This window comes from Schistocerca nitens, chromosome 2 (genome assembly GCF_023898315.1).
Source record: "Schistocerca nitens isolate TAMUIC-IGC-003100 chromosome 2, iqSchNite1.1, whole genome shotgun sequence".
In the NCBI taxonomy this organism is placed as follows: Eukaryota; Metazoa; Arthropoda; class Insecta; order Orthoptera; family Acrididae; genus Schistocerca; species Schistocerca nitens.
In genome coordinates this window covers 738525450-738553007 of record NC_064615.1, presented here as the reverse complement: position 1 = coordinate 738553007, position 27558 = coordinate 738525450, and the positions used below count along the sequence as shown (strand labels likewise).

General features: G+C 39.1%; 1 protein-coding gene across 1 annotated transcript in view; it reads right to left on the bottom strand.

Annotated features, from left to right (window-relative positions):
• Positions 1–27558, bottom strand: part of LOC126235299 (anoctamin-4-like) — a 282026-nt gene that overhangs the window by 12518 nt on the left and 241950 nt on the right. Inside the window, exons 18-19 of the mRNA XM_049944024.1 lie at positions 19154–19359; positions 5714–5819 (exon numbers count right to left, since the gene is read on the bottom strand). Coding sequence (XP_049799981.1) covers positions 5714–5819; positions 19154–19359 — 312 coding nt within the window. The remainder of the gene's footprint in view (positions 1–5713; positions 5820–19153; positions 19360–27558) is intronic.

Here is a 27558-nt window from a genome sequence, read left to right as displayed (position 1 = left end):
GTCGTGTGTGTTTGCATGAGTATGTGTGTGCGAATGTATGTCTATTGTTGACAAAGGCCACCGGCTGAAAGCTTTAAGTGTGAAAATTTTTTTGCTGTGCCTATCTGTGATTCAGCATCTCTGCTATATGGTGAGCAGCAACTTTCCTTCTCACATTATTGTTAAATTCCATCCTGGATTTTCCATTAGCTGGTTGGTCTAGGTATGGAATTCTCCCTCAGTCTAGTCCTTGCTGAAATCTTCATGGACAATTTTGAAATACAGTTTTTGGAAAATAATTCACTCTCTTCCAAGGTTGGATGCAGGTTTAGGTATGTTGATGGTGTGTTGTGCTTATAAACATGAACTACAAGACAACTTCAAAAATTCCTCAAACAACAAAATTCTAAACACAACGGTATAAAACTCACAATGTAGCTTGGGGGTAACTGCATAAATTATTTAGATCTAACTATACAGATCATTGACCATATTCATACTTTCAACATGTATAGTAAACCTATCACCACAGATATAGCAATATCAGCCAATTCTCAACAGCCAGTGACCTGTACACATGCTGCCTTTCATTCTATGATGCATCGCCTACTATCCATCCCCATTAGTGAAGCCAACTTCCAAATGGAATTAAATGCCATCAAACAAATAGTGTTAAACAATGGCTGTCATCCTACTATAGCAGACTCTATAACTAAAAAAAAGCAGGAACAACAAGTGTACTCTTTTTTTTCTCCAGCCCTTAACCCACCAACTCAAGAATGCAATAAATGGTGTACAATTCCATACTTAGGAAAAGTCTCACTGGATGTAGCCAGAAAGCTTAAATCGAGGAACGTAAAAACATTATTTTATTAGCAAAACACTGATGGACACTTTTTCCTTAATGCGAAATACAGCACTCCATCCAAGGAAAAGAGTGGAATATATAGAATTACTTGTAACTGTGGCCAATTCTATACAAATCAGTCTGGCAGCACAATATATACCCACTTTAAGGAACATGACAGAAGCTGGAAACTTAGAAAAGGAGACTCTACTTTTGCAGACCACCTGCTTAAAGAAGGTCATAGTTACAAGGTGAGACATGCAGTATTACGTCACATCTACAAAGGAAGGAAGATGAACTATCTTGAAATTATGGAAACTAATAAACACCTGTCCATCATCGCAGGCCTAGTACAGAATGACCAGACACAGTTCCCTTACTCACCACCTCCAACTGCCAATGGTACTCACATTCCCATCCAGGCCATGTTACTCCATTTCCTTTATTTCAGTTACTACAATTTCTCTTGTTGTGTTAAAAAAAATTACTTTGTATAATCACAGGTGCATCACGCACCTGCTTAATATCACTATTATATCTTATCTGTTTGTGATTTATGATCCATTAAAGACAAGATTATTTTGTACAGCCACTTCTTTGGAATATGTCACCAAAGCTTATTGTTCATTTATGTTCTATGTATGACTGTTGTAATTTGTCAACAGTTCATTAGTTAATGCGTCACATATTTTATTTTAGTCAAACGATCTTACATCACATTTGCACTGAGATAACCTTGCTTGTTTTATTGCTATTCTAACTTTAATATTTTCATCTCTGGAAATGGAGGTATTCTGCACATGCAACAGTTTAAAATCTTTTATCCAACAAAATTTCACTGCACCACATACTTACCTTTGTACCTGATGATGGCATCACAGCACAAAACCAGTTCATGTAACAAATAATAAATACTGTAGAATATTACACCAGTGCTATGTGTGTTTCATTCATAATGTACAAAATATTCTACTAAGAACTGACAGAACAGTCAATCAATGTAATACCACCTTCATTTTCCATGCTTCCATTATGACACACTTCGATACTGTCTGTATCTTCTGAAATTTTTCCTGTCTCCCTCTTGACCACATTCCAAATAGTTTTTATTTTATTATTTGAGCTGTCAATTCCAGATTTTATAAACATGCTCTGGGATTTTTTAAATACATTTTTCAGGACTCTACAGTATAAGCGGTAGGGCTGCTTATCCTGAGGTTTGTTAGAATTTCCGAGAGAAATATAAAGCATTCTCTTTATTTTACAGGATGTTTTGATTCCCTTAGTGAGCCACTGTTTTCTGTAATCACTCAGGTTGGTACTTTTTGAAATTGTCTTAGGAAATACAGCTTCAAAAAGGGTAACAAATTCATTCAGGAATAGGTTAAATTTATCGCTGTCATAACTGTATTTACTGTCTCCCATTGTAACTACTGAAAATGTCTGCTGAAGGTTTCTAGATTTTCACTGTTGATTAATATAGATGATCTATTGACAAAAACTACTCTTGTTAGCAGGGCATACATCATGCATTTTTAACAGCTGCCCCTCACAGTCAAAAGGCCATTTAAGATATGTGTTACACATATGTTATCAGTTCTGTGACTGCCTACAAGGAGATCATCAGTCAGACTTGTATAGTTGTATGTCACTCTTGTGGGAAAGTCAACAACTGCCCTTAGACTAAAAGAGCTCATTACATTCTCAAAATCTGTTCTATCATTATTAAAAGTAAGAAAATTTTCATTTAAGTCACCAAGCATGATTACTTTTTTAGTTTTTGAGAACAGGTGACTTAAAAGTGATTCTAATTGCTTGACGAATATACTAAGCTTTCCTGAGAGAGCTTTGTAAGCAGTACCCACATAAATAGGCAGAGTATTAACATGGATTTCAATGCAACAAGACTCTTGAGGCTTATTGATCAACACAAAAATTTCTTACGTCTATAGCCTTGTAGCAGTGATCTCAGCTGGGATGGGTAGTGGAGGTACAGAAGAAGCATGGAGTGAGTAGGGGAATGGATAGCAGGATGAGGATCTGGGAATATACTTTAGTACTGCTTGAAGGAGTGTGCAGGAATGATATGGGGATGGGACAGTGGGCTCTTAGGTGCAGTATTGGAAGGCTGTGCTTGGCAGGAAAATGGGAGAGGAGAGTAATACAGAAAGGGAAAAGACTATGTGGAGGGGGGGGGGGGGGGTGATATTGGATTGGACACAGGGAAGACAATAGAGGCAGGTGGGAACAGTGACTAGTGATGATTGGGATTAGGGGAAATATGGGAATGAAGAGTATATTGTAAGAAGAGTTTCCACCTATGCAGTTCAGAAAAGCAGCTGTTGGTGGGAAGAATCCAGATGGCACAGACTGTGAAGCAATTGTTGACATCAAACACACCACACTGTGCAGCATGCTCAACAACTGAATGGACCACTTGCCTCTTTTGGTCTCAGTTTGACGGTAGCTATTGATGCAGACAGACAGATTGTTAGAGATCAAGCCCACCTAAGTGTGCTGCTAAGCTGGTAGACCACTTGACTGCTTGGTAGACCACTTGACTGCTTCACAGGTGGACATGCCTTTGATGAGGTAGGAGATACCTGTGATAGGACTGGAGTAAGTGGTTGTGAGAGGATGGATGAGACAGGACTTGCATCTAGGTCTATTACAGGGATATGAGCAATGGGGCAAAGGATTGGGAGCAGGGGTGGAATAGGTATGGAAAAGAACACTGCACAAGTTGGAGGAGCAGTGGAATATGGAAGGGATAGAAACTCTATCCTTCTTTCCCAGAACCTCTGTCCTCATTATTCACAAGTCCCAGTCCCCACCTGCCTCTATTTTCTTACCTGTTCCAATTCTAGCCTCACACACACCTGTTATTTTCCCAGCATGCCCGCATTGTCCTTTCCCCATCTCTGCTTCTCTGGTCTCCCCCTTTCCTGGTCCTGGCTACATCCCAGCACAGTTCCACAGGTACCACTATGGCATCTTTCCCCACCACTACACTACTACCCCTTCCCCTCTCTGCCCATACCAGTTCTGCACCTTCACCATCCACCACAGCTGGGATCACTGCTCATTGCATTCGGGCCTCAATACCAGAGATGACTATGGTGCTGTATGTGTGTGTTGTGCTTGTATGACTGTGAGCATATGTGTTTTTCTGTTTCTACATCTGAAAGATGATATCTATTCAAGTTTCATGCCAGTCGAATAAGAGTGACGCTAGTTAGCACCACTATGAGGAATGTAACAGCCATGAGCATTAGTTACCTTTGAGATTGGGAATGATGAGTTGATGTTCACCAAGAATGCCTTTAAGATAACAAAGACACCATTATCAACACCTCACTGAGTTTGAAAAAGGCTTTGCAATATGGATGTTGCTTCTGCAGTATTGCAGAAAGACTTGGCAGGAGTGTAGCCACTGTACGTGATTGCTTGCAGTGGTGGTTACGAGAATATATGGTTGTAAGAAGACAGGGCTCTGGACAGCCACATGGCACTACCAAGAGGAGAGACCATAATATTCAGCGTATGGCTCTGATGCCTCATACAGCATCTGCAGTGTGAATTTGAGAGGCAATTGGCACCACAGTGACACAACAGCCTGTTACAAACTGGTTACTTGAAGGACAGCTCCAAGCCAGATGCCCAGTGATATGGATTCCACTGATCCCAAACCAATGCCATTTGTGACGTTAGTGAGCTCACTGGAGGGCAGGGTAGAGGTCTCTTATGTTTTCTGACAAAAGCTGGTGCTGCTTTGAAGCCAGTGATGATCTTGTGTTGGTTAAGAGGAGGCCAGTTAAGGGCCTGCAACCCACCTGTCTGTGTGTGCTAGACACATTGGACATGCACATGGAGTTATGGTCTGGAGTGCAATTTCATGTGACAGCAGGAGCACTCTAGTGGTTATTCCAGACATCCTGACTACAAATTTGTGTGTCAGTCTGGTGATTTGACCTGTTGTGCTGACATTCATGAGCAGCATTCCTACAGGATAATGCTCGTCCAATTATTGCTGCTGTAACTCAACATGTACAGAGTGTTGACATATTTCCTTGGCTTGCTCAGTCATAAGATATGTCTCCAATCAAGCACATATGGGACATCATCCAATGACAGCTCCAGTGTCACCAGCAGACAGCATTAATCTTCCCTGTATTGACTAACCAAGTGCAACAGGCAAACAACTCCATCCCACAAATTGACACCTTGCACCTGTACAACATAATGTATGCACATTTGCATGCCTGCAGTCAATATTCTGATGGTTACACTGCTTGTTCATATACCAACATTTCACATTTGTAGTGTCTTATTTTGTTCTTACAATGTCAATCATTTAAATATGCTACCTAGACAAATGTATTCTTGAAATTTCATTAAATTACATTAATTATTTTTTGATGTGTCACACATTTAGCTTTTGGCCAAAGCATTCAGGAAAGAAAACACACACACTCATTCATGCAAGCAACCACACCTCATGCACGACTGCTCTCTCTGGCTGCCCCTGCCACATTGCACACTGTCATTGTGGCCAGAATGGCCAGAGATAGCTGTCATGTGTGCATGGGTTGTGCTTGCTTGCATGAATGAGTGGGTGTGTTTTCTTTTCTGAAGAAGGTTTTGGCTGAAGGCTAAATGTGTTACAGTCTTTTTGTTGTGCGTGTCTGCAGCCCAGCGTGTCATCTACCCTTTTCATAATATTGTTCTTATTCCTACCTGGACTTTGCATTGTTTAATTGTAACAAATATTTGTCTAACTTGAGTCACTACTATGAAGTAAGTACGTTGCTGCTTCTTTATTGGATCAAGGGGCAGCAGTACATTTCAGTACATTAATTTTGAGAACAAGGAAGACCTTTAACTTACCAGAAAGTGAGAAGTCAATGTAACCAGTTAATGTGTTGTCTGGTGAATAGACAAATTTGTATACCATACGTGGGATGAAGTCACTTGTATATGCAATGACAAATGCCTGAAACAAATTTATAACCATTATGAATGCTAAACTGAATCAGTGATAAATTAATATTTCTAAAAGCTCAGTAGTGACAGCAGCTTACATACTCAATTATGAGTACTATTTATATATGCACCTAAAAGTCTTTAGATATGAAATATATAGTCTTCTTTACTCAGCTGACTAAAATGAAATTCACCAATATTAAAGCACTACTACCGAATATGCTTACAAGATGGAATAAAAAACAATTATCTTGGCATAGAATACAGTTAACCAATACATTGACCTATATATGCTGAAAACCACTGCAGTGTGATAGAAAGAATATGGTCTTCTGACCTATTGCCACCAGCTGAATTACTAACTTCTTAGGTATAGCACAATATGTGCAGGTCTGTATGCACAACACATGTGCAGTTCTGTATACACAAGACCTGGCCACACAATTAGAAATAATACATGAGGGTAAATCAACATGTGAAACAGAAAATTCTAAATTCTTAGTCTTTGGTACTGACAAGAATATGAATTTGAAGTCACACATTAACTGAACTTTGTGATATAGCCAATTAATAAACACTACAATATATGATAATTTGCTTCATAAACATAAAAGTATGGTCATGTCTTAATTTCCAGCTTACACTAATCAATGCATAACAGCACAACAAGTAATAATTAGTGTACAAAAAGAAAGTGACTTCATAAAATTTTATGTGTTGGTGAAATAAACTGTTCATAATAGAAACAATTTTTAATTTACTAGTCTTTGTTAAAGACATGGGAATAAAAGGAAAAGTTTCAGCACTAGAGTTGCCAGTGTTGTAGGGGACTAAAATACCTATTTCTTTTTAATGAAAATTGCATACTTCAATTGCAATTGTTAAAAATATTCATTTTACAAAATTTCACAGGAAAGTGTTTCTGGCGACCATGCTGCCACACATAAACATATTTATACAAATGTGGCAGTTAGTTACAGTTTAGTTCTTAAAGTTGCTAACATTAGTAGTGAAGCAATGGAAGATCCAGCTTGGAATAATGATAGTATTATGAAAAGGATAGTTACTACTCACCATACAGTGGAGATGCTGAGTTGCAGATAGGCACAAAAAAAGGCTGTCAGCAAGTAAGTGTTTTGCCAAAAAGGCCTTCATCAGAAACAGACAACACACACACACACACACACACACACACACACACACACACACACACACTCATGCAAACACAGGTCACAAACACATGACCGCAGTTGCTGGCTGCATCTTCTGCAAATCATGACCGGCTTCTTCAAAAATTGACTAGCTATGGTTTTGTCATCATACATGACAAACAAAAACAAAGAGTACTTGTTAACAACAGTGGGGAGAAATGCCTTTCTGGCTGGAAACACATACAATTAGGTGTGCCACAAGGCTCAATGTTAGGGCCACTACTATTTACATGAATGATATGCCATGCAACAACGGAGTCAGATACTATCCTTTACGCACAATTCAACAGTGATAATCTGTAGTAAAACCGATGAAGACTTTATCTACTGTATGCAGCAGACACTTGGGGAAATGGAGGCATGGGTAAAAAATAATAATTTGAAATTAAACTTAGCAACAACAGAAATTCTTCATTTCACCACAAAACAATCAGCATGATGTATAAGTGACATTAGCTACATGGATAAAAAAATTGGGCACTGCAAGCTGTGTTAATAAATGAAAATATGTTGTGGAGTGATCATGTACACAGCATTCTTAGTCGACTGAGCAGTCTTGTGTATGTCTTGAATTTCTCATCCGGCAGTTAAAAAATTATATATTATGTATACTTGTTTCAGTAGTTAAGTGTAGCACAATTTTCTGTGGGTCTGAGAAAACTAATCTCCTCAAACCCTTTAGACTACAAGAAAAGATAATCTGAGCCATGATAAGAGCTAAAAATAATGAACATCACAAACCTCTATTTGAAAAACAATATCTAATGTCCATTCCAAGCTTGTATATATATGAGATGCTAATTTTCACAATGACAAACCCACAACTTTTTGAGGACAACTACTTCCTGTATCAGTGTGAGATTAGATGTGAGGCAAGTTTTATGCTACCTACCCACAGACTCAAACTATATGAAAAAACTCCACACTAAAAGGGCATGAAATTTGTAAATAAAATCTGTAAGGCGAAATGTGATCCAGATCTAAAAAGTATTGAAGGAGACCTGGAAAAATATTTTAAAAGCAATCGCTACTATAGTGTAGAGGATTTCTTGAATGATGACCATGTAATACAGGGTGTTTCAGAAGTGATAGTCAATATTCTGGGATATGACAGGAATGACCATTTGAATCAAAAAAGTCAAGTAAACATGGGGTCTAAAACACATACCTTAAGAACTATTAGCAATTCTTGATCTTTGATACTGTGAAACAAATCTCTTCTACTGCAAGCTCTTTGCTTTCCATATTTTGGGAAGTGGCAGTATGGATCAAAACAAGAAAAAATGTCCAGTAAACATGTGCTCTAAAATGTGTACCTTAAAAGTTATAAGCATTTGTTAATTAGAAGAGCTATGTTTCAAAGTAGCGAAGATGAAAATGTGCTCATAGCTCTCAATGTATGCATTTTAGAATATATGTCTACTGGACTTTTTTGTTTTGGTCCAGACTGCCACTTCCCAAAAATATGGAAAGCAAAGAACTTACAGTAGAAGAGATTTGTTCCACAGTAGCAAAGATCAAGAATTGCTAATAGCTCTTAAGGTGTGTGTTTTAGACCCCATATTTACTTGACTTTTTTGTTTCAAATGGTCATTCCTGTCATATCCCTGAATATTGACCATCACTTCTGAACACCCTGTATAGCATCTCTCTAAAAGGTAACACCATATATATTATAACCATAAATTTAAAAAAAATGATAGCCATGTCAAGTAATACATATATATTGTCACCTTAGATTAGTTTATTAGTCTGCATGTTAGTCTTAAAATTGACAAGTCACCTATGTCAGAATATTTGTTTGTATGAGGCATGTTATGTGATAGTAAAAATCTGATTTGATTTGATTTGAGGCCAGACTGTGAGCAGCAGTGCATGTGGGAGAAGCAACCAGGTGTTGGGAGTAAGAAGGAGGCTGGGGCAGGGATGGGGTGAGACAGCAGGGTAGGGGCAGGACAGTAAAGTGCAGTTCGGGAGGCATACAGGGATGAGGTGGGAAGGTGGTAGGGCAGTTTGGTTAAGTCAAGAGTCTAGATGGAGGGCATGGGGTGATAGAGGAAAAGGAGAGAAGTATAAAGACTGTGTGTCCAGTGGTGGAATGGAGGGCTGTGTAGTGCTAGAATGGGAATAGGGAAGGGGCTAGGTGGATGGTGACAATTACTAATGAAGGCCAAGGCCAGGAGGTTTATGAGAACACAGAATATATTGCAATTCAGAAAGGCTGGTGTTGGTGGGAAGAATCAAGATGCCACAGGCTGTGAAGCAGTCACTGAAATTAAGAACATCGTGTTGAACAGTGTGCTCAGCAACTGGAAGGTCCAGCTGTTTCTTGGCCACAGTTTGTTGGTAGCCATTCATGCAGACAGACAGCTTGTTGAATGCCATGCCCATGTAGAATGCAGCACAGTGGTTGCAGCTTAGCTTGTAGATCACATGACTGGTTTAACAAGTAGCCCTGCCTTTGATGGGAAAGGTAATGCTTGTGACCAGACTGGAGTAGTTGATGGTTGAAGGATATATGGGACAGGTCTTGCACCTAGGTCTATTGCAGGGCTATGAGCCATGAGGTAGAGGGTTAGAAGCAGGGATTGTGTGAGGATGGACAAGGATACTGTGTAGGTTCGTGGGCAGTGGAACACCACTGTGAGAACAAGGGCAAGAATAGTGGGTAGGACATTCCTCATTTCAGGGCATGACAAGAGTAGTCAAAACCCTGGTGGGGAAAGTTCTCTAGTCCTGGATGGTACTGAGTCATGAGGGGAATGCTCCTCTGTGGGTGGAAAGTAGGTCATGGGAGGTGCTGGGTGACTGGAGAGATAAGGCATGGGAGATCTGTTTTTGTACAAGCTTGGGGAGGATGGTCTGTGAAGGCCTCAGTGAGACCCTTAGTGTGTTTTGAGAGGGACCACTCATCACTACAGATGCAATGTAGGCTGTATGGAAGGGACTTCTTCATGGGGAATGGGTGGCAGATGTTGAAGTGGAGGTACTACTGGTTGTTGGTACGTTTGATATGGGTGGGGATACTGGTGTAGCCATCTTTGAGGTGGAGATCAACATTGAGGAAGGTGGCTTGATGGTTTGAGAAGGACCAGGTGAAGCAAATGGGGGAGAAGGTGTTGAGGGTCTGGAGAAAATGTGGAACTGAACCAGGTGGATTTCTCTAGATGGCCCATGAATAGGAGAAGTAGTTGTACGTGAAGGTATAGTTGGTCATGATGACTAGGAAGGAGGTTGTAGGTTCGGAATCCACTGGGTGTTGGGAAAGGCAGTGTTCAGTAGTGATAAGGCCATGGGTATCAGGGATGTTAGTGTAAAGGGAGGTGGCATCAACAGTGATGAGCAGGGCATCATGTGATAAACGATCAGGAACTGTGGAGAGTTGGAAGAGGAAGTTGTTGGTATATCTATACAGGAGGGAGGTTGTGGGTAACATGCTAAATGTGTTGATCTCTGAGAGCAGAGATTATCTCAGTGGGGGTGCAATAACTAGCCACAATGGGCCATCCTGGATGGTTGAGTTTAAAGACTTTAGGAAGCACACAGAAGGTAGGAGTGTGCGGAGCGGTAGGGGTGAGGAGAGAGATGGACTCTGGGAAGAAGTTCTGGAATGGGCTTAAGCATTTGAGGAGAGGCTGGAGATCCTGCTGGATTTCTGGAATGGGTCACAGTGGCAGGGTTTTTGGGTGGCTACAGCTGGCAGAGTCCTTCTGCCAGGTAATCCTTGCAGTTCAAAATAACAGTGATGGAGCCTTTGTCAGCAGATAGGATTATAAGGTCAGGATCAGCTTTTAGGTGGTGGATTGCAATTCTTTCTGCAGATGTAAGGTTAGTTTGCATTCGGGGAAGGATGGTGAGCCAAGGCCGAGGTTAAGAAATTCTGGAAAGTTAACAGGAGGTGATTTGCGGGCAGTAGTGATGGATCACAGCTAGATGTAGGAGTGAACAGAGTCACACAAGGTTCAACACAGGTCTGTGGTTAAGTCTGATTGGTAGGGTTGGTGGGCAAGAAGTATTTCAACTGTAAGGACCGGAAGAAGGAGAGAAAATCTTTAACAAGTTCTGCATGATTGAATTTGAGAGTGGGGCAAAAGATGAGTCCTTTGGCAAGGACTGATACTTCTATGGGGCTAAGGCATTTGGAGGAAAGGTTCACGACTGTGTTTCGGCTCTGTTTAGGTTCTGGATTCTGTTTCATTATGGGAAGGAGTTTCTGAGGATGGGGTAAACATAACAAGTCTGCCTACCACTATCCACCATCTCTACAACAACCTCCAAACCTCCCCAACATTCCCTCATCACTGAACCCTGCCTCACAAACCTACGTGTCCATTAACTCCCCGATCCCCCATCCCCCCTCCTTTTTCATAAACTGGAGTTGGATCTAGATCTGAGTGATCTGCACCTTCTTTTCCAATCTATCCCTCTTCTTCTCTGTGGAATGAACATACAAGTTATGAAAGCTATGCATAGTTTTTTCTACGTATATGTGTTTCTACTGGGAATTACTTGAAATTTTGCCTCCTGAATTAAATACTGATTAGCCATTCTCTCCCCTGGTGATTTTACTGTTTTCTTTTTGTTAGAAATGCACAAGACAAATCCTGACAAAAAAGCCATTAAGGAAGCCATCCCATTATGTACTTTGCCTGTCATCCAATTATGGGGGTAGTCCTGCATAATGCAGTATGATGATTGTATAGACAAATTTTTAATATTTTCTACACTACCCCTGTCCACCAAAAATAATGTTAACCTATGAAAAGATTCTAAGCTAAAGAAGACAGTGATAACAATAGCACCTATGCTTCAAAAGAACTTGAATAGATTCACAAACCAACTGGATGACCTTAATGTTTAAACACAGGGAGGCACAATTTAAACCATCTAATGCTCACGCATTAAGAGGCTAAAATATTCACAGTAAGGATGTTTCTCTTGAGGAAAGAGCTGAAGACACTTTGGCTTTTTTTGGTCTGATATGGGTCATGGATCTTTGAAAGTAATTACTTGTTCCATCTACCTTAAGCCATTCCTTTCAACAGATCAGCTCTTAATGAGATTATCAAACAAATTCCACACCCATTTCTCCTTTTCTGAGACTATAGATTTTATCATTGCCACAGCCTTATATTGCCTTCCTCACCTTTCTGCGAGTGCACTACTGAATGGGAAAATACTAGTTAAATATAGCTTTTGTATTCAAATATCACTTGATTTAAACTGAAAGAACAGATTTCAGTTGTTTCAGTATGAGAGAAGAAAAGTTGCTAATCACCATATAGTGGAGATGCTGAGTCATGATAGGCACAATAAAAAGATTCACACAATCTGCCTCACAGTCACAATGACTGCCTCACAGCCTGTGCCATATGGATCCTTCCCACCAACACCAGCTTTTCTGAATTGCACAGGTGGGAACTTTCCCTGTAATACACCCTACGTTCCCATAACCCTCTTGGCCTCAACCTTCATTAGTCATTGTCCTCACCCATCCAGCCCCCTCCCTGTTCCCATTCCAGCACTACACAGCCATCATTTCACAGCCATACCCGGTCTTTTTATTTTCTTTTTATTTTTATTTCTCTCCTTTCTGCTACTTACCCCCTCCCCCCTCTGCACCTACTGCCCTCCGCCTAAACTGCAACACTTCACTGTCCACCACTCCCACCATACTATCCCTCCCCCTCCCTGCCCCAGCCTCCTCCTTAACCCCACCCAGTCGCCACTCCCATCATGCACTTGTGCAGCTGCTCACAGTGTAGTTTCAGCTCTCTGAGACTGCAGATGTGTCTGTAAGTTGTGCTTGCGTGTGTGTGTGTGTGTGTGTGTGTGTGTGTGTGTGTGTGTGTGTGTGTGTGTGTGTGTGTGTGTGCGCGCGCGCGCGTTGTGTGTGTATGTGTGTCTACTGCTGACAAAGGCCTTAATGGCCGGAAGCTATGATTGTGTGAATCTTTTTATTGTGCCTATTGCGACTCAGCATCTCCGCTATATGGTGAGTACCAGCTTTCCTTCTCCCATATTGTTACATTCCATCCTGGATTTTCCATTGTTAGATTTCAGTTGTTTATTATATACAAACTATAAAATATAGAGACACATTGCACATGTCATTGGATAGAGGAAGGTGCAGAATTTAGACACAACTGCACTGTTTTTAGTAGCAACTACACCACAAGAGAAATAATTTTGTGTGTTTGACTTTATACAAAGTCAATCCATTGTTCAAGTGCAGCATTCATTCTGTTGTCAATTCAGGAAGAAGCCCATATGAACAAGCATACTTATGACTGGCATACAAAATTCTTTGAAGCTGGTTGCATATGCAAAGGGAAGAGCACAGGTTGGCCATGCACATCTGAATACAATCTTGAGGGTATCTAAGATCCTTTTACATGGAGCCCTCAAAGACCACAAGGACAGGAATTCCAGGAACTTCAACTTCCTCAAAAAATGGTGTGGTGGTTCAGAAATAATGTCTGCATATGAAGCCTTACAAGATGCAGTTACTGCAGCAATCATGTCGCAGCAATCATGACAGATGTATGGATTTTACATTTCAGTTCTCCAAGATACACCAGAGGACACTTTTTCCAAACAACTTGTCTTTTTGGATGAACTGATATTCCACCTATCAGGTAAAGTAAACTTCCAGAATGTAAGAATGTGGGGGTTACAAAATACTGATGTCATTGTAAAATGTGAAAGAGACTCATCAAAACTGAATGTGTTTTGAGCTGCCTCTGTTCACAAAGTTTATGGAAACTGTGACAGGAATGTCATACCTGGACATGTTGCAAAATTGGTTGTTTCCTCAACATCTCAAAGATTCCAATGATATCATTTTTATGCATATTGGTTGCCCACCTCACTTTCACCTTTAGGTGCAGCATTATCTTAACAAGCCATAGCACAATGGTGGATTAGAAGAGGTGGACAACAAGATGCATTAATTGCTTTTAGCCTCCCAGACCACCAAAACTCACACCTTGTGATTTTTTCCCTTCTGTTGGGTACATAAAAGACAGAGCCATTGTTCCACCTAAGGCAGCTACTCTTCAAGAGCTGAGAAATCTTATTGCTGAAGTTGACAATTCAATAAACAAGGACCTGTTGATTGATGTGTGTAATGAAATAAACTATCATTTTGATGTTTCTCATGAAGCCCATGGCACTCGTGTTGAATATACCGGTATAGCATAATGTTTGTGAACATAAAACTCTAAACCTTCCTGTATTGAGTTCTGTGTATAATATGTTTCTATCTATCAAGTTTTTACATAATAAATGATAGAAATATGTTCTTTCTTTTTGAATCACTCTGCATAGTTCATCTGCTTGTAGCATCAAATTCAGTCTTTTTATCTTCCATTCACGCAGCCAATCCTGGCATGGGCTCTTTAATGAGATAGAACAGTGCTTTCTAGAAGCTACACATATGGATTATATATGAAGTGATCTGAATGCGATAGAGCAAATTAGCTATATTTAAATACAAAGACAGTACAATGATACAAAATTAATCATGATTCCAGAGAATAAGGATGAAAGGCAAATGAGGAATTGAAGAAAGCCATTGAATGTCATAGCAGGAGTTCCTTTCAATCATTCTAAAAAGGCTGAAGGATTATGGAAATCACCCATGAAAACTTCTGGTAAAGGCAGATGACTATTAGTCAAAGCTGTCGAAATGATGAAGAGCTATTAATTTCTTCATTAGGTACAGCACAGGCAATTGCATAATATCTTTGTTACATGGTAACAGACAATAACAAAGAACCTACACCAGGGTGTATACGTGGACAAGGAAAAAATATTCCAAGATTTTTCCCGGGTATCCCAGTTAAAAATACACTTCTTCCTGAGTGAAAATTCACATTTTCTAGGTCAAGTGACAGAATACTTTCTCTCAAACCATAAAATTTATCAAATTTATACACTGGCGTAGATCTTTCTGACACTTTAGAAAATGAACAGCCGCCCCCCCCCCCACCCCCCCCCCCCCCCACACACACAAAACACATTTTGGAAAGATCTTTTATGTGCAGCAGCATGTACACTGCATATTTTCATATTATGAAAGTATATATTTGAATTCCACCAAACATGCACATTAGTTTCTGAGGCATTGAGATTGAGATTGGGATGCACTTTAGTAAACATAGCTGATGTCATGTGATCATGCCAGCTGATGATAACAGATATTCAGAATATAGGACACATGACATAGTCAGCCAATAGCAACCAACATTACTGTTGAGTGGCACGAACACATAAATAGGCAAAGTTAATCATTTAAATTAACATACATAGTGTAGCTACAAGAAAAGATAAAGTTTCACATATAATATTGGCCTTTTTTGCACATGTTACATTTTAATATACATCACATAAATGTGCCAGTAAAATTTTAAATAATACATAAATGTCTGGGCTCGAAATTCTTCTAAGTGGTTGGCCCTCACAGTGTCAAGCTTTAAGTGAGAATCAAACACTCTATGATTTGAGAAATTCAAAGAACATTTGCACATGGAACATAATCCATCTTTCATAAAATGAAATTTACTTTGAAAGTAACACTTTTCAATCATCATTTGCAATATTTTCCCATGAACTGTTAGAATTCATTTTTGCAATTGTCAGAGAGCACCAGAAAATAGCGTTACTGCACATTCACAGCTATGATGATGTAGAAAGCCCACATGTTCATACCTATATAGCATTAAGAGATGTTACATTATGTCATAAATGAAACAGAACATCAGAGGGAACACCAACAGCATTGGAATTTCATAAACCAGACTAAAATGAATAATTCGACTGAAAGTGCACATTCATATGTCCAGATTCACAAAGAAGTAGGCCTCAACCTGATATTAAGCTTTTCAGTGTGGTTTTTGGGCAGCAAATTTTCTTGGAGTACCAGAAGTGTATTATCTCAGGTTTGGTTCTTTAATATGGCATAACACCATATGTGCCAGGAAATAAAAACGGGCACTTGTAATTCAGCAAACACTTGACACTAGCCAATACTGTGGAATGAAACAATTCGTTTCAAATAAATTGACTGCTTCTGCGGGAAAGATTAATAAAAGCCAAATTCCTTCAGTGAATCAACAAAAAAAGCTTCAGTGCTCTGCAGGGAAATTAATGCTTCACTGCCAAAAACCTGGAAATAAAATCAGGAACTAAAACCAATAACATATTTTAGCCTTCCCTAAGTATGTGAATGTATTGTAGTTCTCTTGATAGCTCTTGGCCACAGAAATTCATTTTGCTTTCATTTGACATGAGAATTGTAAATAAAGAGGAAACAGAAAATTAACTAAATCTCAACACAGGCCATGTGGAGTCTATTACGTGGAGACTACCGCCCTCTCCACTGCAACTTGGACTGCTCTGCACATGCACGAATTTGGCAGCTTGGGCTCGCCAGAAGAAATTTTCCGGCTCGTGTCTGGCTGCTTGTTGCTACTACTGCTACAGCTAATAGCCTTACTTCAAGTAACCATAAGTGGGAGCAGGTACTGCTCATATGCAACTCAACCACGCATGCACATGAGCCCACTGCAAACTGCTCAAATGAACCTTATGTAAACCATACACTTGTGTGTGCACTGTGTTTTGTTGTTGGAAATGGCACATTTCCTTTCCAACTTAAACACATTTCCTTTGCAACTTAAAGTTTATTTGGTTTTCTTTCCTTTGTTTACGTTTTATTGCTGCAGTATTATCCTGCAGCAGTGGGCTAAAGTAAAATTCTTTGTTAGAGTTCTTACTAAAGCAATGAAAAATTCCCAGCATTCTAAAAAATTACTGAGTTTTTCCCAGTTTACTCCCAGATGAAAAGATTCCCAGGATTTTCCTGGATCTCATGGTTGTCCCGGGGCATACAAAACCTGTACATCTCTATCGCAGAAAGAAGGACAACATTTGTCATCCAGTTCCATTTGTGTCTAAAGATGTGGTGCCACAAGCTTATGGCACTCAGTATTGTATTCTGAATAATAAATCTAAGGAGACACTTCTTGTCCATTTCAGTCAGATTCAGTATTAGGGACTAACTTAACTCTTGGACCTTTTGGAAGCTTATTCATTTCTCTCCTAGAACCAGAAGAAACTGAGTTTCCATTACCAGCTGTATACTACATACCCTTGAACATATGGTGTATCTGTATCTAGGAAATGCACTCATGTTACAAAAACTCATAAGTGACCCTGAAATATTTATGGTCTCTTTGTCGACCACATGTGGCAGGCCATTGACATCTTCGTGGGAGGAGTTACATTTAAATAGGCTGCCAGTGAACCACACACTCTCCACATATTGCCTTCTTCTTATGTAGGGTGCTATGAAGTCACAAAAGGACACCAACTTCACTTCGACTCACTGCTTGTAAATGTAATCCACCATGCATCTTTTAAAGATACTACACACTGAACTCTGTCCCAGATCTCAGAAGACTTACAGTGAGCCCACAACTATGTATTTGCATGATGTTTTTGAGAAAATGATAGAAACTGTTAACAAGTGAGCTACCTTTTTGTAAAAAAGCCAATTCAGTTATCTTATGGAAGAGAGTCTGCTGAAGTAAACTCACAGGATAAAAATATATGTACAATTTTATTACTCTACGTATCACGTTTTACTCATTTATTGAATGTCCGTAATGTTCTATGCCACCTTTTGCCAACTAGGGACACAACAGACTCTACCCTGAGTTCAGAACATACCATTCTATGGTTAATGAAGATCATGTGGTTTAGTTGGAAATAGCTATTCAGAGGCTTTCCTAGGCAAGCAAAACTTTGTAGGGATATTATTCTACATTGAAAAGTTCTATGTGTAGGTACAACATTAGAAAGAAATTATCATAACTAGAGCTTGTGTGGTTGCCTTTCATTGTTACCACATTTCTTCTTCTCAAAAATATTTCTCTCATTGTAATGTCAGAGCATAGTCCAAGGTCAGTTTGCACAAGAGAATGTTGTCCCATAGAATAACATGCTAAGTTTGACACTCTTTGCTTTTTGGAGAAAAGTGTCATTACAACACCTCAGTTTCAGTGACACAATTATTGAGTTTCGAAAGTATGTAAAACTTTTGTGTTAAACTGAGTATAAAATTCACCTAACAATCATACCTGTGACCCCTAACAACACTGAAGGCCATGAACATTCTGAAGTGTCTCAATGGAAGAAACAGGGGTGGACTTCCACCCCTGTTGTATAGAACAGTCATCTTGTCCAAGCTTTGTTATGAGTGTGTTATTCAGATCATTTGGAGATCTAACCACCAGAAAAATTTATGTAGGACTCTCTATTCTACAAAAAGTGCACAGAAATGTAATTCTATTGGGTACACCAGTACCCACAGCAACCAGATTGCAGATGCAGACGTCAGTCAAGTTTGTCACAAAACAGCAATGGCATTACATGATATTTCAAAGCATTTAGCGATGTTACTGATGAACACGATACATACAATTGTGCAAACTGGCTGGAAGGAAAGCACTAGAAATTTTGATTTAGTGACCAACTGACAGCAGTATACTACCTCAGAGGAAATGGGGTTATTTTAACTCACGATACATATGATACTTCACTCTAGCTCATGGTTTCCTACTTACTTTGCGAAGAACCACCAGAATGTGACACTATCAACAGAGCACCACATTTCAATTAGATGTGGTTTGTACACTGACAGAGAGAGACATCAAATGTTTTTGCAGAAGAATTACTTTCTACTTTAGGTGATAATGTTGTCATTGTCAGATGTATTTTGAACTATTGTGAAATGATGAACCTTCATTGTAAAATCATAAGATGGCAAACAAAAAAGATTATCAATTTATTTTAATTTTCTGAGAAATACCACCTGATTGATATTTGTATATTCTGACTTAGTGTACTCATGCATTTTGTGTGCTTTAAGCTTATTTTTACTATTTCATATTGTAATTATTATTATTTTACTCTTATAATTCATTAATGAAACTGTTTTAGCGGCTCTAAAAAGAATGTGGAATACAGTATCTTAAAGCCAACAACAACACCTACATACATCATTAAAAACCTAATTCAGATGTAAAGCATTAAATATTCACATAATAAAGTTGCTTGAAACACTTACATTTGAAACAACAGCAGTGTAGGTGAGCCCCTGAAGAATCCCATACCAAGCTCCAATGTCCTCTACGCGTTCTGCCAGTGGACGTCGAGCTTGGGTCAACATCTTATATGCATCCAATCGAATCTCACCAATGTTGTTTAGCAATGCAAACAGAGGAGCCAAAGGAAATGCAGCCACAAAAAGAGTTACAAAACCATACTGAATTACTGAAACATAAGAATACATAAGAGATACACAGATATGATACTTAAGACACTTTGTTTTATGAATAATTTGTATTTATTTTGTAATTACAGAATATGAAGAAGAACATGGGTAGTATTTATGAATATGATACATGATACAATAGTTTTGCAAGAAAATTCTTATTTACATGAACAAATAGAAAAGGATGAAACTTTTTTTTTTTTTTTAGATTTTTTCACTACGTGAAGCAAGATGCAGTAACTATATTTCGGTACTGGTACTATACTGGCATTTTGTTATCTATTTTGCATCTGTAATTCTGTCTCTTAACTTTATTCCTGTTTTGATTATGTGTGATCTCTCAGACTTATTACTGCTTTTGGTATCCTTTTCACCATTGATTTTCTTGAGTAGAAGAAATTTAGCTTCTGGTAATTGAGTATCTGGCAATATGAGTAATATATGCATTATTTAGCTATACATGCTTGAATTAGAGGCAGCTGCTACACTTAAGAAAGAGCATTCCTGACCACTGTGGATGGAATAGTCTGTCATGTCAATTGATTAAGTTGTCGTCAGGCTTTGTATTGGTCATCACCATTGCAGCTGATTCCTGGATGGTCAAATTATATGAATTTATCTGATCGCAGACAGATCATAGGAATCTCAGTGCACACAATCCATCATCTCTGAAATTGTGCAGGCACTGAAGTTTTCAAAGATGTAGTGTGTCTACAAGTCAGGAGATACACTGCTGCCATAGTCAGCTGACATGGGCAACTGTGTGTTATTCAGTGTTGGACAACAATAACCAGTGAGACTCACCACATTTCACAGAGCACACAGACTAGTATAGACAAAAGAACACCACTCTTTGACACTCCACATGTAGGAACAGGTTGCTTGGAATGATGGATCATATTAAATGATGGAACACATAAATGGCAGGGTTTGATTACACTGAAAAATACAAGATACTCCACCCTGTTTGGCAACAGTGCAACATCCATGTAGGTGGTTATAGTATATGAGGGATTTTCATAGGGGACAAAATGGGGCACCTGATTTCATGCCATTGTGTTTCCAATGAACAACATAAAAAACCTAACACATGGTCATGTGCATGCCATAGGTGACCAGTACCTTGATCAAAACAATGCACCACCTGATTGTCCTCAAAATGTGCCAGAAAGGTTTGAGAAACACATAAAGGACATGAGGAGTTCTAAAGTGGCGCATCACATCATCTGACATCAATTTTATTGAGAACATCTGGCATGTCATCAAAGGAGATAACTGCTCTGGACAGTTTCCACGAAATGTGAGAGATGGTTATACAGTCATAAGTGATGATATAATAATAACTGCATGACGCTCAATGGTCCACTGCAAATCTTTCAACTGGACTTCTGTAGCTACCCCAATAATCCCACGGGGGAAAGGGGGACCTATAGTTGAAACCTACTGCTGGATGTGGAGTCTGAACCATGTGTCATTCCTGGTAAGCCTTTACATCATTTGAGATGAAGGCTAGGGTAAAGGAACACTAAAATATATTGTAGTTCAATTGGGATTTTATCCAGTGACCTTTAAGTTTCCAGGTATGTGTTTTACTACTAGGCTGCATGACCTGACGTGGATAAAAGTGACCCCAATAATTTTCGGTCTCTCACAGAGTTCATGATATCATCCACTGCAGTCATCACCAAAGCAAACGAAGGGGAGGGGGTGGGGGGAGTAATTTTTTAAGTCAATTTCCGTAATTTTGAAGATATGGTTACTATAAATGGCCACACCACCATGTGGATGTAATTTTCAGTGCCTTGTTCAGGTACTCAGTACGTTTGAGGTATTCACCTTCTAGTTCCATCATACAATGCTCAGAAACACAATAAACTTTCTCAACAAGGAATAATAACACAGCAGATTTGAAATTGGGGAACTGAAATTCTTTTTCACTATACTTTTGCATAACAAAAAATGATAAACCACAATATTTTTGGCTGTATGGTACTGATAACTGTTTCATCCTTCAGGTCAGTGTCAACACCAGTCTTACAGCTGTTGTTATCTCTTGTCCCTTGCTTCTTAATAACAGAGTTAGCATATTTTGTATTTTGTAAAAAATTATGCAGAAAATTTTCTCTTTTGTAGCTTCTGCGCCATTTTTTCACTTCAGTCACCTGAAACCAGCCCTTTTCTCATTATATAACATTCTGTGTTCATACCTACAATGTAACATGTAACACAGGAACTGAAATTCTACTTTTTAATACTTTTTGGGCATTTTAATTTGATTCTTATGCCGTAATCCGTTCCCAACAACAACCCATGAGCGAATTTTTGCCTGGCCCTTTATTTAGAAATCCCTCACACGAATTCTTTTTAGTGAAATCTTTTTCTCCTGTTTTGTGCCATTTGACAGTATGGATTTGCCAGTGTAGTTATGCCACTTTACAGTTTATCAGATTTGTCACAACAGCTTTGATCTTTAGTAGAGATAAGTGTTGATTTTCTGATGCACTCCAGTCTTTCGTATTTTGTGTTGTTCATTGAGTTTATGATATTTATCTGTGTATTCCAAGAGAATTGTTTGGAAAGTCTTCCCAAAAATGTGGAACATCATTTTCAATTGTCTCTACTGTTTCTCTTCTCATATTTCTTGATGCATTTGATGCTTTTTCACTATGTTCTGCTGATTATGGTATCAACATTTATAGCCTGGAAGCTGTAGCTACACTATGTGATCAAACGTATCTCGACGCTTGGCTGAAAATGACTTACTAGTTTGTGGTGCCCTCCATCGGTAATGCTGGAATTCAGTATGGTGTTGACCCACCCTTAGTCTTGATGACAGCTTCCACTCTCACAGGCATATGTTCAAATAGATGCTGCAAGGCTTCTTGGGCAATGGCAGTCCATTCTTCACGGAGTGCTGTGCTGAGGAGAGGTATTGATGTGGGTCAGTGAGGCCTGGTATGAAATCAGCGTTCCAAAACATCCCAGAGGTGTTCTATAGGATTCAGGTCAGGACTCTGTGCAGGCCATTCCATTACAGAGCTGGTATTGTTGTGTAACCACCCCGCCACAGGCCGTGCATTATGAACAGGTGACCAATCGTGTTGAAAGATGCAATCGCCATCCCCAAATTGCTCTTCAACATTGGGAAACAAGAAAGTGCTTCAAACATCAATGTAGGCCTGTGCTGTGATAGTGTCACACATAACAACAAGGGGTGCAAGCGCCCTCCATGAAAAACATGACCACACCATAACACCACTGCCTCCAAATTTTACTGTTGTCACTACGCTCAATGGCAGATGATATTCACTGGGAATTTGCCATACCCACACCCTGCCATTAGATCGCCACATTGTGTACCATGATTTGTCACTCCACATAATGTTTTTCCACTGTTCAGTCATACAATGTATATATGCTCCTTACACCAAGTGAGACATTTTTTGGCATTTACCAGCATAATGTGTGGCTTATGAGCAGCTACTCAACCATGAAACCGAAGTTTCCCACCTCCTGGCTGCTGTCATAGTACTTGCAGTGGATCCTAATGCAGTTTGGAATTCCTGTGTGATGGTGTGGGTACATGTCTGTCTATTACACATTATGATCCTCTTCAACTGTTGGCAGTCTCTGTCAGTCAACAGACAAGGTCAGCCTGTACACTTTTGTGCTGCACATTTTCTTCACGTTTCCACTTCACTATCACATTGGAAACAGTGGACCTAGGATTGTTTAGGAGTGCGGAAATCTCGTGTTCAGACATATGACACAAGTGACACCCAATCACCTGACCACATTTGAAGTCCATGAGTTCTGTGGAGCTCCCCATTCTGCTCTGTCATGATGTCTATAAGTAAAGAATGGAATACCCTAAATGAGGCAAGAAATTATGTAGATGACTGCATGTTAAGAAAATGAAAGAAATGACATGTTGGAATGATGACATTAGAAATGCAATCAGAAATTGAAATCAGACAACAAGGGCTTAGTAACAACTAAGACTGTGGAGAGAGACAACTGATATAGTAATTTAAAGAAAATTTGCAATCAAAATAATAATTTTAAGATGTGTAACAGAAACACAAAGAAGAATAACCAGTGTTGAAAATGAGAATGAAAGAAGAGTAATTTTCAGTGTTACATCAGTGACAAGTTCATTAGAAATGGAGCACAAGTTTGCATTGGGAGAAGAATAGGAAAGGAAATAGGTTGTACTCTTGTCAAAAGTATTACTTTGGAATTTATCTGAAGTGATATTGGCAAACCACAGAAAATACATAGATAAAAAAAAGTTTTGCGCCACCTAAGTTCCGAGAGTTCTGGAATCTGTACAGGAAATTGGAATAGAGATCAACATAAACATCATTTCTGCCCTTTTTATTGCTCATGAAAACCACACATTGTATGTTGTACCACCATACAGCAAGAACTTCAGAGGTGCTGCTCCAGATTGCTGTACACACCAGTACCTCTAATACCCACTAGCACATCCTCTTGCATTGATGAATGCCTGTATTCATTGTGGCATACTATCCACAAGTTCATCAAGGCACTGTTGGTCCAGATTGCCCCACTCCTCAACAGCAATTCGGCATAGATCCCTCAAAGTGGTTGGTGGGTCACGTATCCATAAACAGCCATATCTATCCCAGGAATGTTTGATAGGATTCATGTCTGGAGAAAATGCAGGCCACTCTAGTCGAGCAATGTCATTATCCTGAAGGAAGTCATTTACAAGATTTGCATGATGAGGGCACAAATTATTGTTCATTAAGATGATGCCTCGCCAATATGCTGCCGATATCGTTGTACTATCAGTCAGAGGAGGGCATTTGCGTATCGTACAGCCGTCGTGGCACCTTCCATGACCACCAGTGGCGTACGTTGGCCTCACATAATGCCACCCCAAAGCATCAGGGAACCTCTACCTTGATGCACTTGCTGGATAGTGTGTCTAAGGTGTTCAGCCAGACTGGGTTGCCTCCAAATACGTCCCTGACGATTGTCTGGTTGAAGACATATGCAACACTTACCGGTGAAGAGAACGTGATGCCAATCCTGAGCAGTCCATTTTGCATGTTGTTGGGCCCATCTGTACTGTGCTGCATGGTGTCGTGGTTGCAAAGATGGACCTCACCATGGACATCGGGAGTGAACTTGTGCATCATGCAGACTATTGCGCACTGTTGGAGCCATAACACAATGTCCTGTGGCTGTACGAAAAGCATTATTCAACATAGTGGCATTGCTGTCAGGGTTCCTCCGAGCCATAATCCATAGGTAGTGGTCATCCACTGCAGTAGTAGCCCTTGGGTGGCCTGAGGGAGGCATGTCGTTGATGGTTCCTGTCTCTCTGTATCTCCTCTATGTCCGAAGAACATCGCTTTCATTCACTCTGAGACGCCCGGACACTTCCCTTGTTGAGAGCCCTTCCTGCACTATGTATCAATGCAGATGCAATCAAACTGCAGTATTGACAATCAAGGCATGGTACTTGAGCCATGTACCTCTTCCTGGTGAAATGATTGGAACTGATTGGCTGTCAGACCCCCTCTGTCTAATAGGTGCTGTTCATGCATGGTTGTTTATGTCTTTGGGTGGGTTTAGTGACATCTCTGAACAGTCAAAGGAACTGGAAAATTCTCTGTTTATCAAATCTGATATTTTTCAGAAGAATGAAAAAAAGAAGCAACAACAGATTTGATAAACAGAGCATTTTCCATTTCTATTCTTCCAGTGTATAGATTTTTTAGCGTTCTCTATCTTCTCACCCACCTCGAACCCCCTCTCCCCACCACTCTATACATTATACCATTGGCAACAAGCAAGACATTTATTGTACAGTCTTTGTCTCTTACTGATTTTGTTACTTACTACATTATGTTGATGATTAGTGATGAAAAACTACTTTAATATTGAAATTGCACTCTAAACTCTGAATGTACATCATGGCAGCAGTGGCACGAATGTGCATTTGCTTCTTTTTTTTCCATTCTTCTGAAAAATATCAGATTTGATAAACAGAGCATTTTCCATTTCTATTCTTCAAATATTGGCTGTTTTTTTTATCCAACAACTAATATGAAGAGCAACAAAAGTAACATAAACATGAACAGTCATTTGAAAATGAACATGTCAGTTTGAAACCAGTAATGGCACTATTTACATAAATAAATAATGTTATTAATAGTGGCTGGTAGCTGTTTCCTTCTTCGCAAGAATCATCTTTATTTTGTACACAGCCACAGTCTAAAAAATGTCCATTTTCAACAAAACAGCATGAAGAGAGTTTTGTTCCAAATGTCACTAAAATGAAAGAATACAAGTACAGAAATACCGCATTATCAAACAATGGAAACTACAGGTAGGAATATCAACAATGTAGGAAAAGAAAGATTGCTACTTACTGTAAAGAAAATACGTTATGTTGGAGACAGGTACAATTAAAAGACACTTACATAAATTTTTGTGTAAGTGCCTTTTAATTGTGACTATCTGGAACTTGACATTTCTTCTTTATGGTAAGAAGTAATCTGTCTTTTCCTACATTGTTGAATTATAGCATTAGGTTTTTAACTAGTAGAACTGTAGTCATCAAAAACCCCTTCTCATATCTTTTGAATTTTGAAACTCCATAGGGAAGCACAGCTTGGTACAAAGACCATACACCATCTACTAATGTATGTTTGAGAGACTTTCTCCATGGTTTAGCACCTGGATGAAGTCTTGTCACATGCAATAGTGTACTGAGAACACAACAGCACTGAAAACATGTTTTATGCAAAAGGGGAACTTAGCATGTTTTCCATTTTCACTATCCAAGTATATTCTCAGTTAGTACAAATGTATTTGAAATGTAAACGTCTCAATTAAGTCCCTATCTAATTAGGCTCAAATTTCACCCATACCTTAATAAGATATACAATACTACTCTAGCATGTTATGCATTACAATTAGCTGTACACTTGTACCAGTGGAATAAATACTGTGAATATTCAGTATGACAGTGTGTTCCCTAGTCATCAACAATTTGGTTAGCAAATTCATTACACTGGGCCAGACATTCCTGTCAATGAACTGAGGAGTGGCATGAATGATGGTCTAGGTATCAGCTAGAAAAATTCACAGAAGTTGTACAGAGGGGGTTAATAGAAAAGATGTCCTATCAGAGCTTTATACAAATGCAAAGCATAGAATATTGCAGACTAACGTTTATCCAGAAATGCAAGCAGAAGCCATACAAAAACATACTGTTGTTTTAAACCAGATGTGAAGGATAAAAGTTTAAATTTCTTCCTAGAAGCATCTTTACATAGTTACCATATTTCAGTTGGGACTATGAAGCATTTTTTCCTTTCAGTTTAGTCAGTAAATGAGTATTTTTGTAAAAGCTGAACCAGTAAGGCAAATTAAGGTGAGAGAAATGGCAAGGCCATAAAGGAGGAAAAAAGTGAGTGAGGTTCATTCTCCATCAGGCCTTTCAGATTTGAGCCTGCAGTAGTTCCCCTAAAGCTACTGAGGTGAACACTGGGATGATGTCTTTGATAAAGGATTTGCAGATTTAAAAGATGGAGGTGATGTATTCTATTATTATGCTTTTTTTTTGGGGGGGGGGGGGGAGGAGAGAACCCTTAATTTTTGTTGTGCCTGGGGTCACATCTGACTTAAATCTGCCACTGTCAAATATAAAATGAGGCATGACTGTGCTTACAAGATGGAAAGCATTTTGAACATTAACTGTAAAGTGTAAACAGGTACATGTCTTCCTTTGTAACAATTTCTAAACATTAATATTATTTACAGTTTAAAAATTATGATTTTTTTGTACTTTTAAAACAGCAGAGAGGACATTATCCATCAACAAATGCCAATTTTTTTCCTGCACAATCACTGTAAATAAGCCACCTATGATCACATGTAAGGAAGACTTTCTCCTTGGTTTGGCACATGGATCAAGGCTACAGACATGCAACAGATTATCAAGGACACAACAGTACTGAAAACACATTAAGTGAGAAAATCATATATAGAATGTTTTCCATTTCAACTTTTCATTTGAAAAATGGAATTTCAGAATACAAGACTAACAAAAGAAAGACATGGCAAAGTTCAAAAGACTGAAATAGGGTATTGATATGAACAGAATGTTTTTGCACAAAAAATATTTTAATAGATTCATAATGAAGAGACAATCTTAA